General features: G+C 32.8%; 1 protein-coding gene across 3 annotated transcripts in view; it reads right to left on the bottom strand.

Annotated features, from left to right (window-relative positions):
• The window catches only part of TPR (translocated promoter region, nuclear basket protein), a 52,091-nt gene that overhangs the window by 8,346 nt on the left and 28,110 nt on the right, over positions 1-15,635 (bottom strand). For 2 of the 3 annotated variants that reach the window (XM_031438572.2, XM_010992095.3), the window contains exons 31-45: positions 15,114-15,324; positions 14,128-14,271; positions 13,644-13,842; positions 12,442-12,647; positions 12,178-12,239; positions 11,276-11,484; positions 9,905-10,177; positions 8,890-9,038; positions 8,183-8,266; positions 5,521-5,718; positions 4,546-4,677; positions 4,245-4,335; positions 1,959-2,143; positions 667-735; positions 462-556 (exon numbers count right to left, since the gene is read on the bottom strand). In XM_031438572.2, coding sequence (XP_031294432.1) covers positions 462-556; positions 667-735; positions 1,959-2,143; positions 4,245-4,335; positions 4,546-4,677; positions 5,521-5,718; positions 8,183-8,266; positions 8,890-9,038; positions 9,905-10,177; positions 11,276-11,484; positions 12,178-12,239; positions 12,442-12,647; positions 13,644-13,842; positions 14,128-14,271; positions 15,114-15,324 — 2,307 coding nt within the window. The remainder of the gene's footprint in view (positions 1-461; positions 557-666; positions 736-1,958; positions 2,144-4,244; positions 4,336-4,545; positions 4,678-5,520; positions 5,719-8,182; positions 8,267-8,889; positions 9,039-9,904; positions 10,178-11,275; positions 11,485-12,177; positions 12,240-12,441; positions 12,648-13,643; positions 13,843-14,127; positions 14,272-15,113; positions 15,325-15,635) is intronic. The other variant, XM_031438571.2, reaches the window with a different exon arrangement.

Raw genomic sequence — 15,635 nt, 5'->3', positions numbered from 1 at the left:
ACACCTGCACCAACATCTATAATGCACTTACTATGTGCCAGGTAATATTCGCAACATGTTAACATAAATTCATTCAATTCTCACAACTTACAAGGTAGGAACTATTGTATTATCATTATTCCTATTAATAAAATGAGAATACTCAGGAACAGAAAACCCAGTAACTTGACATAGCTAGGAAGCAGTGCAGCCAGGTTTCAAACCCAGGCATTCTAAATGTCCATCTCCTTAACCATTGCTATACTGCCTTTAAATTTCAAATTCCTGATGGAAGCAACTGTATTTCATTCACCTCTACGTGATTTTCCCCAACACTACACCCTCAATCCTCGTACACAAGTGCTTAGTGCACAGCACAGAAGGACTTAACAAAAAATGAATCAATCAAAAGCAATCAAGTTAACAGGGGAACAGAAAGAATTTGATCAGTCACAAAGTATGTTTTTCTTTCATTAACTTACTGAATTGCTTCAGCAAATCCATCAGTACGATGTGGCACCACAAGAGTTGGGGTACTTGGAACTGTTCTGTCTTCATCATCAAAAAAATGCTGCTGCTAAACAGACAGAGAACAAGAACTAAACAGGCATGACAGGAACATACGTATGGACTATACAAATACGTGCTGAACAAAAGAATCATTTTGTTTGATAGCTAGGTACTTACCATGCCACCTATTCCTGGGGTCAACTGAAGCCCACGTCCCACAGACTGCCGCCGAGTCATCTGAATTCTCTGTGTCAAGGAAGGCGTTTCATTTGTTTTAAGAAAGTAGGCAATGAAACAAACACCAAATAGCAACAGATATAGCTTATTACGGTGCTAATAAAATAACTGAAATGTTAGCAGATAACGTAATCATTGGGATTTTTCTTAAGAAAAACTTACTAATCTTGTACCAGTATTAAAGAAATCCATTTTGTAAACAATGACACATTTTTAACTATATAGACTAATATTAATCAACAGACCAGTATTTTATTAATGAATACATAATATTAACCAATATTTAAAACCAAACTCTGATCCTATCTTATTTGTAGGTAACTAATTTAGTTCCTATCGCCTAAATTTAAATGTTAGTTAAGTATCCTTTGGATCTTAAGGCTTAATTATACTTTGGAGTTCAAAGAGCAGTACAGACTACTTGTAAATCATTTCCCAGTTTAGACAATTCTAAATTAATATGTAGTAAACTTTGCAAGATGCATGAACAACCCTGTATGGCTTTATCTTTTCACAATGAGTTATCTTCACCAGTGGTATTTCAGTAGATTCTACACTGAAGTGTGTTTACTTTAGTACACTACAGGGTAAGACGCAGGCTAGGTGATTAATAAGCCTTTGTACTTTTCCTGCTTTTTCTTCAAGAGCTTCTGATGAGATGTCCAACCCTACTGCAAAGAGCACTACAAAGAGTAAAGGGTCATGTACAGTTTCAAGAATTTTAAAAGTGGAAATTAATATGTATGATTGCAAAAAAAAAAAAAAAGAGAAAAGAAAGTTCTGTTAAACAACAGAATTTTTTTTTGAAAATAAAAAAAGACAGAACAGGCACCTTAGAAAAAGAAACCTTCAAAACAAATTGTGGTCAGTTGCTAAAATACATTTTATCTCACTTAAAATCCAAGATAATTTTTTTCTTTTTTAATCTGTAGAAACAGTGATCAGACTTTTATTTTCCCTGACTATAATCATTTCAATTTATATACAACTTTAATAAACCTTGCCTTTCCAAAGTTCACTTCATCTATGATTACAGTAGTGAAGTTACTGTTGTATTTCCAGGAAAATAATTCAGAGATTAGTTTCAGTTCAAAAATTTTATAAAAATATAAAACATTAAAAAGTTCACTTAATTTCTGGGGAAAACCAAAGTAATGTCTAATGGAAAGAAAGGGAGGAAAAGTCAAGATTTTTTAAAATTCATTTTTCAAAATGACTAGTACTTTTAATACCTGAACTGGTGGACCCAATTCTTGAGGTGGAGCATGAATGGTCAGTCTTGGGGGAAGTGGGTGTGGTGGGCGTCTGGGTGACTGAGGTGCTCGAGGAGTCTGTCTTTCAGATGCTGATGATGGTTGTTGTTCTCTAGAAATCTCCTGGGGGAAAGATGATTCTGCAGTACCAGTATTTCCTTCACCTATAGGAAAAGAGCAGCTTATTTTGAACTATTAAATTTACCACAAAGCAACTTGGACAATCCCTAGAATTATAAATCTTACCACTAGGAATGTTCATCACCTCACTAATATTTTCAGAAAAAAAGTAGTGAGGTCAGTGAACTCAGAGATAATGAGTGTAAAATGAACAGTTGTATGGCCTTAGGCAAGTCCCTTAGCCTCTTTGAGTACTTTGATTGGTTAATAGAACAAAAATGTAACCTACAAGAAACATTTTTCTGAAGATTTCAAATAATGGGCATAAGGCACTTAGCTTAATACACGAAAAAATAAACATTAAATAAATTTTGGCTTATATTATTGAAATAGGCAAATTACATAAAGACCACACCACACCACTACAGTTAGCAAGTATTACTGTTAAATGGGGTGAAGGAGATTGGGAAAAAGCCTTACAATAACACTTTTATATTTTGTTTTTTCTGAATTTTGAATTTCAATGGCCCTTCAGATGTCTGGGTTTTCCACATACAAAGTGAAACACAGAAGCTGTCTAAATTGAATAGCATATCAATTTAGTAGTTTAAAAGTCTGAGGTCTAGAATCAGATTCCTGCTCTAATACTTATATAGCTATGTGACCTTGGTTATACCACTCTGCTTCTGTTCCTCAGATTCTTCACTGGTACCTAAATCTGATAAGCTTATTGTAAGAGTATAAGTATAGTTGTCAGAAAAAGCATTCTGGGGGGAGGTTAGGTTTATTTATTTGTTTATTTATTAATTTTTTAAATGGAGGTACTGGGGATTGAACTCAGGACCTCATGCATGCTAAACATGTGCTATACCACTTAAGCTATACCCTCCCAGAAAAAGCATTTTTTATAACTATCAGCAATGTACCAAATCCACCCACTAACTTAGTTTCATCCAGACTGCTATGCATATTTTCACTTGACTGTAAAAAAGAAAGTCTCCAACAAGTATTCAATGATCATCTGTTACATGTTTTGTATCTCGGAAAAAAATGGCTATGACCACTTGCCTTCAACAGACATTAGCTTTCAGTGATAATAACTAAAGAGGCAAAAAATTTCCCTCTATAACCCAATTATATGACACAAAAGATGTTTCTTAAATCTTATAAAACATTTTAGAAAATTATAAGCATTAATCTCTCTCCTTAGCTCGATACCACCCTTAAAAAGCAACACTATTCTTCATTATGGTTCAGTATTTATTATTTATTTTTATCTTAAAAAATTTAAAAGTTGAAAAGGTTGTCTGCCTTTGTTTTCTTTAGTTCAAATAAGCATACAATTTGTACTTTTTTTTTTTCACAATTTGTACTTCTAAATACACAGGCCTATAACAGAAACTCAGATACGCTGTTTTCCCACTAGTCTACATGTATAAGATTTTTACTATATTCTTATTAATGACTTGGGACAGTATTATCTTTAAAACCAGAATATTATACCAGATGGTCACCAATTCTTCAAAATACATTTAAAAATGGTTCTAAAATAAAATTATTTTCTATGAATTCCATAATGCTTTTACTGCCTACAACATTCCTGGACTCATCCTTTAAAGATTTAATGAAAGGCATGCTGTATTGATCAAAAAATCTTTTATTCACTGGAATACCAGACAATATTGCAAAAGTTCCTATATGCACAAATCTTGAAACATGTAGCTTGATTAGACTGACCTCTTCTGGCTGTGAACCGCTGTTACTAGAAGTTCCTGATTAAATCTTTCCACTTAGTAAGAATAGCAGCAACACATGGCATTTACAATACTCTATACAGATTTCAAGATTTTTCAATCATACAGCAGTCCCATGAGGTAGAAAAAATATTATGACTATATTTTATGGATATAAATATAGTATACTTTATGAAAGAATAACAGTGACAAAGCTAGAACAAGAACCAATCTTTTGGTTGCCAATTTACTAACCAAATTTTATTACCTCTGTGATAATTAAGTGCAATCCTAGTTTAGAAAATACTAGATTAAAACATTAAATTAATTGAATTAAAATATTAAAAATGTTCAATTAAAAAGAGACTGAAAAAACAAAACATCATTAAAAAAACCCAAAATCAAATCTTACCACTGTTTTGAGAATCAGCTGCTCTCTGATTACTTTCGCCTCCACCCATACTTTCTTCTGTTTCTGTACCTGGATCAGTCCCATCACCACCCTAAAAACAAAATATTAATGCTAAGTGCAAATAAATCAAGCAATTATCTTAAAAAATAATTAACCAAACCAAACCACAGTAGAAACAAATAAAAACCCAAAGATATGAAAAGTTGTAATGTTCTGAGAATACAGGCCTTTTTATACTCCTGGAAAAGTTTTCTAAGCAAGTTCCTAAAGAAAATGGATGGTCAAAATTCTAGCCAGTTACCTCCGCATCATCAGCTTCATACCCGTCGTTGCCATCTGCACTACCAGTGCCTTCATTACTATCTTCACCCTCGTCTCCCATCCCTGTGTCATCTTCGTCGTCATCGTCTTCTTCCTCATCTTCTTCATAATCCTAGTAAAAAATGCCCAAGTATAAATAAGGATCTAGGATATGGTATACATGTTCTGCATATTTTGACATCATGCTTAGAAATTTAAGTGACACATCATTGACCAAGATAAAGGAGTTGTCCTGAGAGTTGTACAGGATTAGTTTAGTGGGAGCAAGCAACAAAACTATGAAGCTTATTGGAATTAGTACAGTAATGATCGGCTCTGAAGTCTAACTGTTTGTATAAGATCAATTCAAAGATTAAATCTCCTAGATGTCCATGGAGTGTCAAGTTGTCTTAAATTCTAAATTTAAAATGTGGCATTGAACCAGAAAATGATGAAATTGTACTATATTATGAGCTTTAAAAAAATACAGTTTGATGAATGAATCTAAAAATGAGAAGTTGTCAATATAAAACTAACTCCCAAAATAAGATACTAAGTTTTACTTAGCATATGCTTTAATTATGACACCTCAATTTCTTTGAAAAGCACTATGGGGCTCCACGAGAAAAAAATACTCTTTTTATTTCCAGAAACCACAGAGATTACAAGTAAATCCATGGTCACTTATCAGTGAGATTTAAGATTAAGTTTAATTAAACTAATAAACCCTAAAGGATTTAGTAATCATTAAAAAAAAAAAAAAACCCAAAAACAAAATTGAGATTTCCCATCATTTGGAATATGCAAATTTCATTATAAAATGTTCACTTCACAACTAGTCAGGATAAAAGAAAAGCAAAATAGTCTATTTAGAGTGATGGGGAATCACATTTTACTGGCTGATGCATTAGTAGTCCCAAGGATTTAGCATTTCATCCAGAAGTCAAAACAATAAATGATTTCAAACTAAATTTACCTCATGCTCCCCATCATTTTCATCATCATCCTCCTCTTCATCATCACTGTCAATTACAATGACATCATCTCCTTTGCCTTGACCATCTTGGGATGAAGTTGTTTGCTGATCTGACTGAAGAGGTCCAAGGTCTATTTGTAGGGAATGAGAAGTTTCTTCACTATCTTCCATTGGAGTATAATCACCCTGGGTAACTCCCTTCAAAAAAAAAAAAAAATTTAAATTTTCAAAAGTCAAGTATACTTAAAACTATCAGTGACATAGGTAGACGTAAGTAAAGACTAAATAATACATATGGACTACTAGCATTTTGTTTTTAAAAATACAGTTCTCAAAAGTAGATTTAATTTAAAATACATGCTTTGGGTTTCTTTACTGTCTTTCTATAGTAGAATTATTATAAATCTCACTGGGTAAAACTCCAATTAAAAAAAGAGAGAAATATACATATACAGATATGTTTGTCATAACTACCAGTGTGGTATTGGAGATCAGTGCTGTACTATAGAAATATAATGTGAGCCACAATATGTTTCACGTATGTAATTCAAAATTTTTTGGCGGTCACTTAAAAAAATACAGGTGAAATCAATTTTAATAATAATCTTCATAGCCAAAAATTATTTCAACATGTAACCAATGTAAAAATGATTAATTCTGCATTTTAAAATTTGTACTAAGTCTTCAAAATCTGATATATATTTCACACTTAAGTACATCTCAGTTTGGACTCTCCATGTTTCAAGTACTCAACAGCCAATGTGGTTAGCTGACAGCACAGTTGCACACCAAAGTCAGAAAAAAAAAATAACCATGGGACTGCAACATATAATTTTTAAAAAGATAAAAAATTTCCCCCCAAAAGCAGAAGGTCTGTGAAACACACTAAATGAAATAAGCTATTTTCACAAAAACACTTTTCCCCAAAAAACTCTCTTAAGCCTTCAAACCACATTAAAGATATACCAGATATAAAAACAATTCTTTGCTTAATCTACTTCCTCATAATTTCATTTTGTTAGCTACTGAAATAAACTATAATTTAACTTTACTTTTGATATTTACTATAAAAAGTTGAATGTTTACTTTTTAGTTAAGCACTCAGCAAAATCTATTTTTCACACAAATCATAAATAATATGTTGTGAGCTAAATCATTCATAAAGATTATGTTTACTATAACGGAAAAAACAAGTAAGTCATGGTATAATTAAAAATGTAACTCAAACTGACATGATTATTTCAAGAAAAGCAACACTTACAAAGAACATCTGCTTCACTGTCAGAAAATTAGAAAAATGAACTGTTACACATTCACACATTCAGTAGATAGTGCAGAATGGAAAGCCCAATGGCACTTTTGAGTCACAGACAATCTTGCCAATCTCAAGAAAAAGCTTTGCAAAAAAGATTTTAGTATAATTTAACCAAGTCTGACAATAACATGGAAATTCACATCATTTCAAAATTGTTATTATGCTCTTCAGGTATGACTCTCTCTGAAGGAACACACAAAATCAATGTTATTTAGAATATAATGCATGCATCTTGCAGGTATAGTATTTTGTCCTTAGCCCAAGAAAACTAAAAAAATTAACTTTCAAAATTAATGCATCTAAGAAACTCAAATTTACTTGCAATTTATGGTTACTTACGATTAGCTTGAAACAATTCCTATATTTTATACAGATAAAGTAATTTTAGAATAACATGATCCTAAAATTTTATCAGGACAGGAAATACTGGTTCAAGCTTAACAAAACAAATGGAAACCAGACAGCCCGAGTTCAAATCCTAGCCCCAATGCTAGGATTTGGGTACATGAGAACTTGGGTACATTTGAGAACTTGGGTACATGACTTATCTGGGTCTCAGTGTCTTCACTAATAAAATAGGGTTGTTATGAGGATTAAATTAGTTAATAAATGTAAATTTCTTAGAACATTTGGCATGTAATAATAAGTTCTGTGTTAACTAATATTACTGTAATTATGAATTCTCAATTCCTAAGGCAGAGGAATGGAAAAAAGGTAAATAATAATTTGAGTGCCTAACTTGTGGCAGGTACTACTTTAGGTACTCTACAATACTAAAAATTACATTGTATTATTCCAACAGATGAGAAAGTTGAGGCTTAAAGAGAATTAATGACTTGCTTATAATCACACAGCTCCTAAGTGGTGGAGTTAGGAACAGAACCTAGTGATTTGTAACTTCAGTGTCTACACATTTCCACTAGTCAAGCTGCCTCTGGAGAAGCCTCAATGAAAGTTCAAAAGATGAAGACATATACAAATGCATTTCCTTTCATGGATTATTTTAATTCAGTAAGGAAAGCAACAGAGGACCACCAAACGGGGTACTATTGATTAACTCAAGACTCAACCAGCACTCGTCCTTTCAAATAATTAAGAGTGGGTAATCTTTACGCTTGGAAAATCTGTGTTGACTATAAATAAAAACATTTTTTTAATAAAGTTTAGAAGGCAGGATACTAATTAGGGGTAAAACAAAGCAGAAATTGCATTGGTAATTCTAACAGTATTTCATTAAACAAAAAAGCAGCAAGTTAGAAATAAAGTCCAAATAATATTTCAGTTTGTCAAAGCTCATTTCATTCATTAAAAGCAACAATTTGTTTACTTTAAATGTGTTTTACGTACTTCTCCAATGGAATCTTGAGAATCTTGGTTGTATACTTGAGTCTCTACCTCTCCATCAGTACTTTCTTCTGCCATAACTTCTTCCTGAATAATGACAAACAAATGTGTTAACCATACTAGTTCACTAGATGAAGCATCACCTGTTCAGTTAGTTCTTCCAATAAAACAAAACTCAAATCCGTAATTTTATGAAGCTGCACATCAGAAATGCTCACTTATATTTATTTATAAAATATAACTAAATCACATTCTTCTTCAGTATATACAAAATAAGGTTTACAAACATTAAACATATGCTAATGAAATTAATTTAACAGTCTCAGAGTTTGATAATAAAACAATTCATTACAATTTACCCTCAACAAAAGAAAATGAAGGAATATCATCTTGGTTAACCTCAGAAAAAAATGTTAAGTTAATAGTTTGAATTTTAAAAAAAGATTGAAATGGAATTCATCCTGTTTTTGTAGCTGTGGTTTTAAAAGTGAAATGGGAACCAATTCAATTAAACATATGCAAATACATAAAAACAATGTTGGCAACAGCAACAATACCTGGGCTGTCAATGGAAACTCTGCAGTAAGATCAACAAGAGAGTTTTCTGGATGTTGACAACAAAAAATCCATTCATTTAATAATGCTGTAACTGAAAGAATATCTTAGTTCTATTGGTAGAAGTAAAAATAAACAGAAGAACCTTTACGCACCTCAGTTCCTACAGGAGTAACACTTTTCAACTTCTTTGGAAGAGGCATTTCCACTGTGTCATCAGAGATTTGGTCTGATGCTTCTATGGTGCTATCTTCTTCCTCTTCACGTGTACGCTTCGGCAAAGAAGAACTTGGGGTAGCCGAAACTTTGAAATCACATAATTTAAGTCTTGAATTAGAGCATTATAATAAACCCAATTTAGACAAAAGTTAATTTTAAAAACATTTTGGTCATTTAACTAAAAGCAGACACAGGAAACATTTGTTTGGACAGAACAACATAACTTCTTCCTGCTAACCCATGTATAAACAAAGAGCAATTTACGCTTTGAACCGATGGTTTTATTCAATCAACTTAATCTTTGGTTAATAAAGCCAAAAGCCAATCAATTTTTACAGCAATACATCTGACTCACTGTGACTGTACTGATATATAATTGCTATTCACAAAGCTCATATAGGGCCTTCTATAAATTTATAAAACTCAGGACTCCTTGGATAAAAACAAATTTCCTTGTATGTTTAGATTTGAAAATCCTTATACAGTCTTCTTTTAGTTCTCTGGACCTGTACTAAGTTACAGCGGACCCTTGGACAACTTGGCGGTCAGGGGTGCTGGCCCTCCATATCTGCCATCCCTTTGCGTGTGCAGATTCAACCAACTGAGAATGTGTAGTACTGTAGTATTTACTACCAAAAAAAATCCACATATAAGTGGACTGTGTAGTTCAACCTGTGTTGTTCAAGGGTCAACTGCACATACAATGTTACAAGTTATATCACCATTAAAACCAGTCAAAAAAAAAACCTCGAGAGGAAGAAAGATCTTAATGACAAAAACGAGTGACCTAAAATAGATTTCAGCATAAATATAAACTGTTAGGAATATACTCATCCATGCTAACACCTGGTAGAAAACAAGAATGTACAAAGAGTACTTAAGATATGTATTATATCCAAGAAACGATAAATGCACAGGTCTACTCTAACTTCATTTTAAAATTAATCTTACCAGTGCCAAATACTGCTGTGGAAGTAGAAGGCCGCTCAACTGGCGAACTCTGAACCACCTCCACTATGTTCGGGGACAGCTCCTGATTTGTAGGCTCAATCTGAGGATGACTCTGTTGAGTGGGTTGCACAAAAGCCGTAGCCTGTGTCTGTTGCTGAACAGTTAAAATGGGTTGAGGGATAGAAGGCTGGACGTTAGGGCTGGTAGAACGAACAGATCCACTTGTGCTTCCGAACACTGGAACATGTTCCACAGGCCCTTCTGATTGCATAGCTGAAAAATAATTATAGTATTTAATATATGAAGGCCTCTGTTCTTACCAGAGCCAGAATCACCCTTCCCTATTCTATGTTATAGGTGACATTTGCATGGTTGTTTGTGTAAACGTCTCTTACCACTCACTAGACAAAAACAATGAGGGTAAAAGTAATGTACTATGCATTTTTCTACTGTCTGTGTGACTGACATGGTAGTGCACTAAACTGTTGGCTGAATTAAATAAATAAATATCTGTAACTGTTTTTGCATCTATTATTCTATTTAAATTATGACCAAATAAAATATTGAGAAGCTCAAAGTCAAATCGTAAGTTTTCATTAAGCATCATTTTGTTTCCAATCGATATAAAATGATCATTAAATTTAACGGTAATACATCTCATAATGTAGTTCAAATAAAATATCCTGTCCTTTCACAGCATATATACACTATATATCTCTAAACACTTGAATAATTTACCGAATTCTAACATTTGTTATGACAAGAATCTAAGGAAATTGTGTTTAGTAAAGTTTTACTGACAACCTATCTTGGAGTTGGGTAAAGGGATTAAACAACCAAAAATTAGATTCGTACCCTTGAGGAGCTCAATCTAGTGGAATAAAAAGGCATGTATTCAACTCAATAATATGTAGTTGAAATTGTTGTAATGAGTAAGAAAGCAACACGGGAACAAAGTGGTGAAAGCAATTAAAAGGTCAGATAGTTTCAATGAAGAGGTGGTATTTGGGCTGAACCCCAATTTAGTATGGTTTCCTAAAGTGGATTTCATATCATCTTTCTTAGCCAATAGAGGTAAAATTATGGTCCTAGGAAAAGATGCCATATACTTATAAGGGTGTCTTTACCCCCTTTTTTCCAGTTTAAAAACAAAACAAAGCAAAAAGGAAGGGAGGGAGGGAATATGCTACATTAACCCAAGCATCCCAGGAGACATACACCTGAAAATATTTTACTATGATGCCCCACTTCTACTATGTCTGATTTCAGCTTTAGTGGAAGCCTCATTCATCCCTGAAGTCACTATCATCTTCTCACGATAAATCTCAACCTCAGCAATTAGTCCAATCAGATCTATGTTATTTTACTTACCTTCCTGTGATTCCACTTGTGTAGTGGGCATCACTGTGGCTGTTGGAGTAGTAGTAGGATTTGTAACAGTTGCAGGTGTAACCATTGGGCGGATACTAGCCCTGGGTGTTGACTTATTTCCAGCCATAGCTGCAGCTGTCACTTTACTTGGAGTAGACACCACAGGAGTTGGTTTGATATTGGCTGTTGGTGGGTCTGATGTGCTGGCACTTACAGATGGGAAAATGGAAGAATAACAAATCATGAAAGATTACTACAGATATTCCTTATAAAATACATTCATGCTATCAAAAGCAAAGCATGTATGCTTCCTGAAGTGACTGTCCAGAAATTATGATCTTAATATACATTCAGATCTTATTAATTCTGTTTTTCTTAACACTGCTTTGGGTAGACTTTTGGCAGATTTTAAAAAAAGTATAGAGACAGCATAGTTCTATATTTTTTGTTCACTAAAAATTTCAAAACTCTTGTTGGAGAGATTTTGAATTTAAGCATTAAAAACTACACAGGAAATGCTCTGCAGTGGTGCATCCAGACAACACAGAATGTATTCAACTGTTGATCTCTGAACCTAAGTCTCAGCTCAGCGTCTTATACAACACAGGGAACACATCAGTATCCTACCTTAGAAGTCAATCACAAACTAAAAGACAAAAGATGTTTTCTCTGCCATAAAGCTCTACCTATCTGATAGGATTGAAAGTATGTTTAAAAACAAGAGTTCTGGGAAAAAAAAATGTTAGCAACTACATGATGCAGTTTTGCACAGGATAAAGAGCTCTTCAGTTATATATTTTCATAACAGAGTATAGATTTTTTTTTTCTCCCCAAAGATCATTAGATCTTCCCCGAACTTTAAAGGAAAAACAGGGAACAGGCTGTAAAAGAGTAAAACTCACATTCCTCTTTCACCAGAAGCTGGAGTTGTTTTCAATGTGATCTGTCTCTGTTGTTCTGGGACCTATAAAAAGAAAAATATGTATTATTATCCTATCCCAAAAGAGTCCACTAAACAATGCCATCAAAATATTTTACTTTTGTTAAATCTCTCTGTATACTTGGGCCAAAATTCACTCTGACAAAGGCTCCTAAATCACCAGACACCTTCGAGTAAAATGCAAAAAGAAAAATGATTCGTCATTTAAACAGAATTAGTTAATCACCTTATTAGTAGGTTCCTGAGGCTCATCTCTCTGCTCAAGGTGTCTTTCTTGATGTTCCCTGAGCTCTCTTTCCAAACGACTAATTCGACCTTCATACTGGGACTTAAGAGCAGTCATACGAACATCCAGTTCATCTTTCTGCTGATCTAAGGCTCCATTTCTTTGTTTAAGCTCTTCATTTTCTTTAGTTAGCTGATCTTTTACACCTAAAGTAACCATGTGATTCTATTAATGTCATAATCAAACACTGGAAATAAAAACCATTTATGTGCTTAATTAATAGGTACTCAAAGGTCATATGAGATTCTATTCCTGAACTTTTAACATCTACAATAATTCTGATACACTATACAACTCAACAAGCAAAGTTCTAAACACATCTGTATTTGCTTCATTATTCTAATATAAAATATACTCCAAAATAAAAACACTTAACTTTTCCAAAATAAGATTTCAAAAACGTAAAGGATCTACCATAAACTACGGACAGTCAGCAGAAGCCCTCTTATATGGCCTTTAATATTTTTATATATTAGGAATTACAAAATTTTCATTTCATAAAATCTGTAACATATACTCAAAATAATTAAGTACATTTTTTCTATAAAGTAAGTTGCCAGGGGCACTATCTTAGAGATCATTAAAAAAACTGCTCAAAATAAAAACCAACCGACTTGGCATTTTATTTACCCACTAAGCAGACTGGTAAAAAAGATGCAATAAGGCCCTGAGCATTGCAGCACTGGGCTCCTCATAAACCTGACATGATATTCTCCCTGAAGGGCTAACGGGGGAACCCTCACTGAAGTGATGCACAGAAAAATCACTGGGCTAGTAAGACACAGTGCTGTCTGGAAATTTACAGAAGGCCACTGGACAGTATACTGTGGACCCAAAAGATCTCCGTCAGAAGGTAGTAACAGTTTCACGCTAAAGCAGAGGGTCAGCTGTATTTCCCATTACCAGCTAAAAAAATTAAGAAAGGCTTCATAAATAAATTAAGGATGTCTCCATCACTTGAAAATTAAAACTGCTATAATTTTGTATCTAATTTAAATAAGCCTAATACTTAAAGTGCACATGCACACACGCACAAAGTTACACTATGGTATTCTGTTTTCTCTTTTCCCATTTCATTTTAAGCCTGCATCAATAACCACTTTTCACCATCAAGTTCAAACCTTCGAGTATACAGAACTTACCAGCTAAATGTGCAATTTTTGATTTTGCTGCTACAATAGCCTTTCTTGTTTTTTCTTCCTTTTCAGTTATCTGCTGTCGGAGCTGCTCCTCCTGTGTGGTTCTATCTTGAAGGTCCTGACGAAGTCGTGAAAGTTCAGATTGAAGCTGCACAGTCTGTTCCTGGAGAGTTCTTGCTTCTGCCTCTTTTTCAGATAATGTCTTTTAAAGGAAAACACAGTATTCACCATGTAATTCAACCAAATCAATATAAACTGTATGTCCTACAGACTTAAAATGTAAAATATTAACTTACATGAATCATTCAAAGTAAAAAGGCTAAAATATATACATTTCCATAGAAGAGAGAATATCAGTGTTTAACATATTTTTCTTTCTTTTTAAAACTCCTTTTTTAATGACTGAATAATATTCAATTGTATTTCTTTAGCTATACAACAAAGAAACAATGAGGAACACCTTTCACTACTTTCACACACGTTATACCTTCTGCAGATTCTCTACTTGATTTTCCAGTGATTTTGACTTTATTTCAGCCTGGCTAAGGGTTTCTTTGAGCTCCTGCACTTCCTGGATTGAGACATGCTGTTCCTGATGGTCTCCAGAAGACTGAGCTGAGGACTCCATGACCTAAAATGACAAATAGTAGTAATATACTTCCACATTTATACTCAATAATTCTATAAATTCATCTAAGGAAATAATCATAGTATGCAAAGAAATTTATCTTTAAGGTTATTCATAAATAAATTTTTTACGGAACAACTTCAGTGTCTAAAAATAAGCTTATTAGCTAAATAGTTTAGGGTTTCTATACAACTGGTTATTAACCAGCTAATCAAAATGATGATGCACTGTTTGACATACAATTATTTGGAAAAATAAATTACTTACATGTAAAGAAAAGCATACTAAAGTGGTTAACTGAGGGGTAAGAATTCTGAAAAATTTTTTCTTTATATATTTTCTAATCTCACATATGATAAATATATCAATTAAGTCAATATATAACTTACCATTGAGAACTAAAAACAAAAGATTCAAATAGAACAAAGATTTAAAATAACTTTTTGATAGGTGGTTAATGTATAGTACTTATTTAAAGTATAACACAATCTGATTTTATAAAGAACTAGCATTTTTTGATATACACAATTTTAATCAGCAACGAGTTACAAGAACATAGTTTTGAAAAGAAACAGTATCTAAAACTGAGAAACTGAATTAAAATACCTAGCATTTACTATTATTTCTTTATGAATTTATAGTTAATTTTGGGACATATTAAACAGCTAATCTTAAAACATATATAAGCTTATACCCAAATTTAGAATCTAAAAACCAAAAGATTTTTATAAAAGTCATCTAAATATATATGTAAAACTATATAAATTATGTACATCAAAATTGTGTAGATCAAAAAATTATATACATATATAAAGAATATATAAAAAGAGAATCACTTTAAATACCTTATCTTGTTGTGCTTTAAGTTCTTCATATTGAGTCTTGTACCTGCGTCCAATTTTCTTGACTTGAGTAATAGTTTTAACTTTTTCTTGGATGTCAATTATTTTGGCATCTAGGTCCTTCTGGATGCTTTCTTTTTCAGCTCTTACTTTATTTAAATCTTCCTTTAGAGTTTGGATTAAGTTCTGGTTGTTAGTCAAAGATGCATTTGATCTAAACGAAAAAAATGAGGTAAAAAGGACTAAATATAGAGAATTTTCAAATTTTAAAATCTTTTAATTTATGTTTTTATTATGTTGCTTTATTATGTTTTTCATTAAAAAATCCTAAGGAAACCATACACACACTTCAAAAGATAATTCCTTAATTTATGAACCCGTAGTCCTTTAGGAAGATCTGATTTACTTACTACAAGTCATACATGCCCATTTTAGAGATGACAAAATGTGGTCAGGTAACATGCATAGTTTTAGTGTGCGCTGATACAGAGTTTAATCTACATCTGCCAGACAGCAAAATTTACA

This window comes from Camelus dromedarius, chromosome 21 (assembly GCF_036321535.1).
Source record: "Camelus dromedarius isolate mCamDro1 chromosome 21, mCamDro1.pat, whole genome shotgun sequence".
Classification (NCBI taxonomy): Eukaryota; Metazoa; Chordata; class Mammalia; order Artiodactyla; family Camelidae; genus Camelus; species Camelus dromedarius.
Note: the sequence above shows the minus strand (reverse complement) of the source record. Positions and strands in the feature narration are given on the sequence as shown.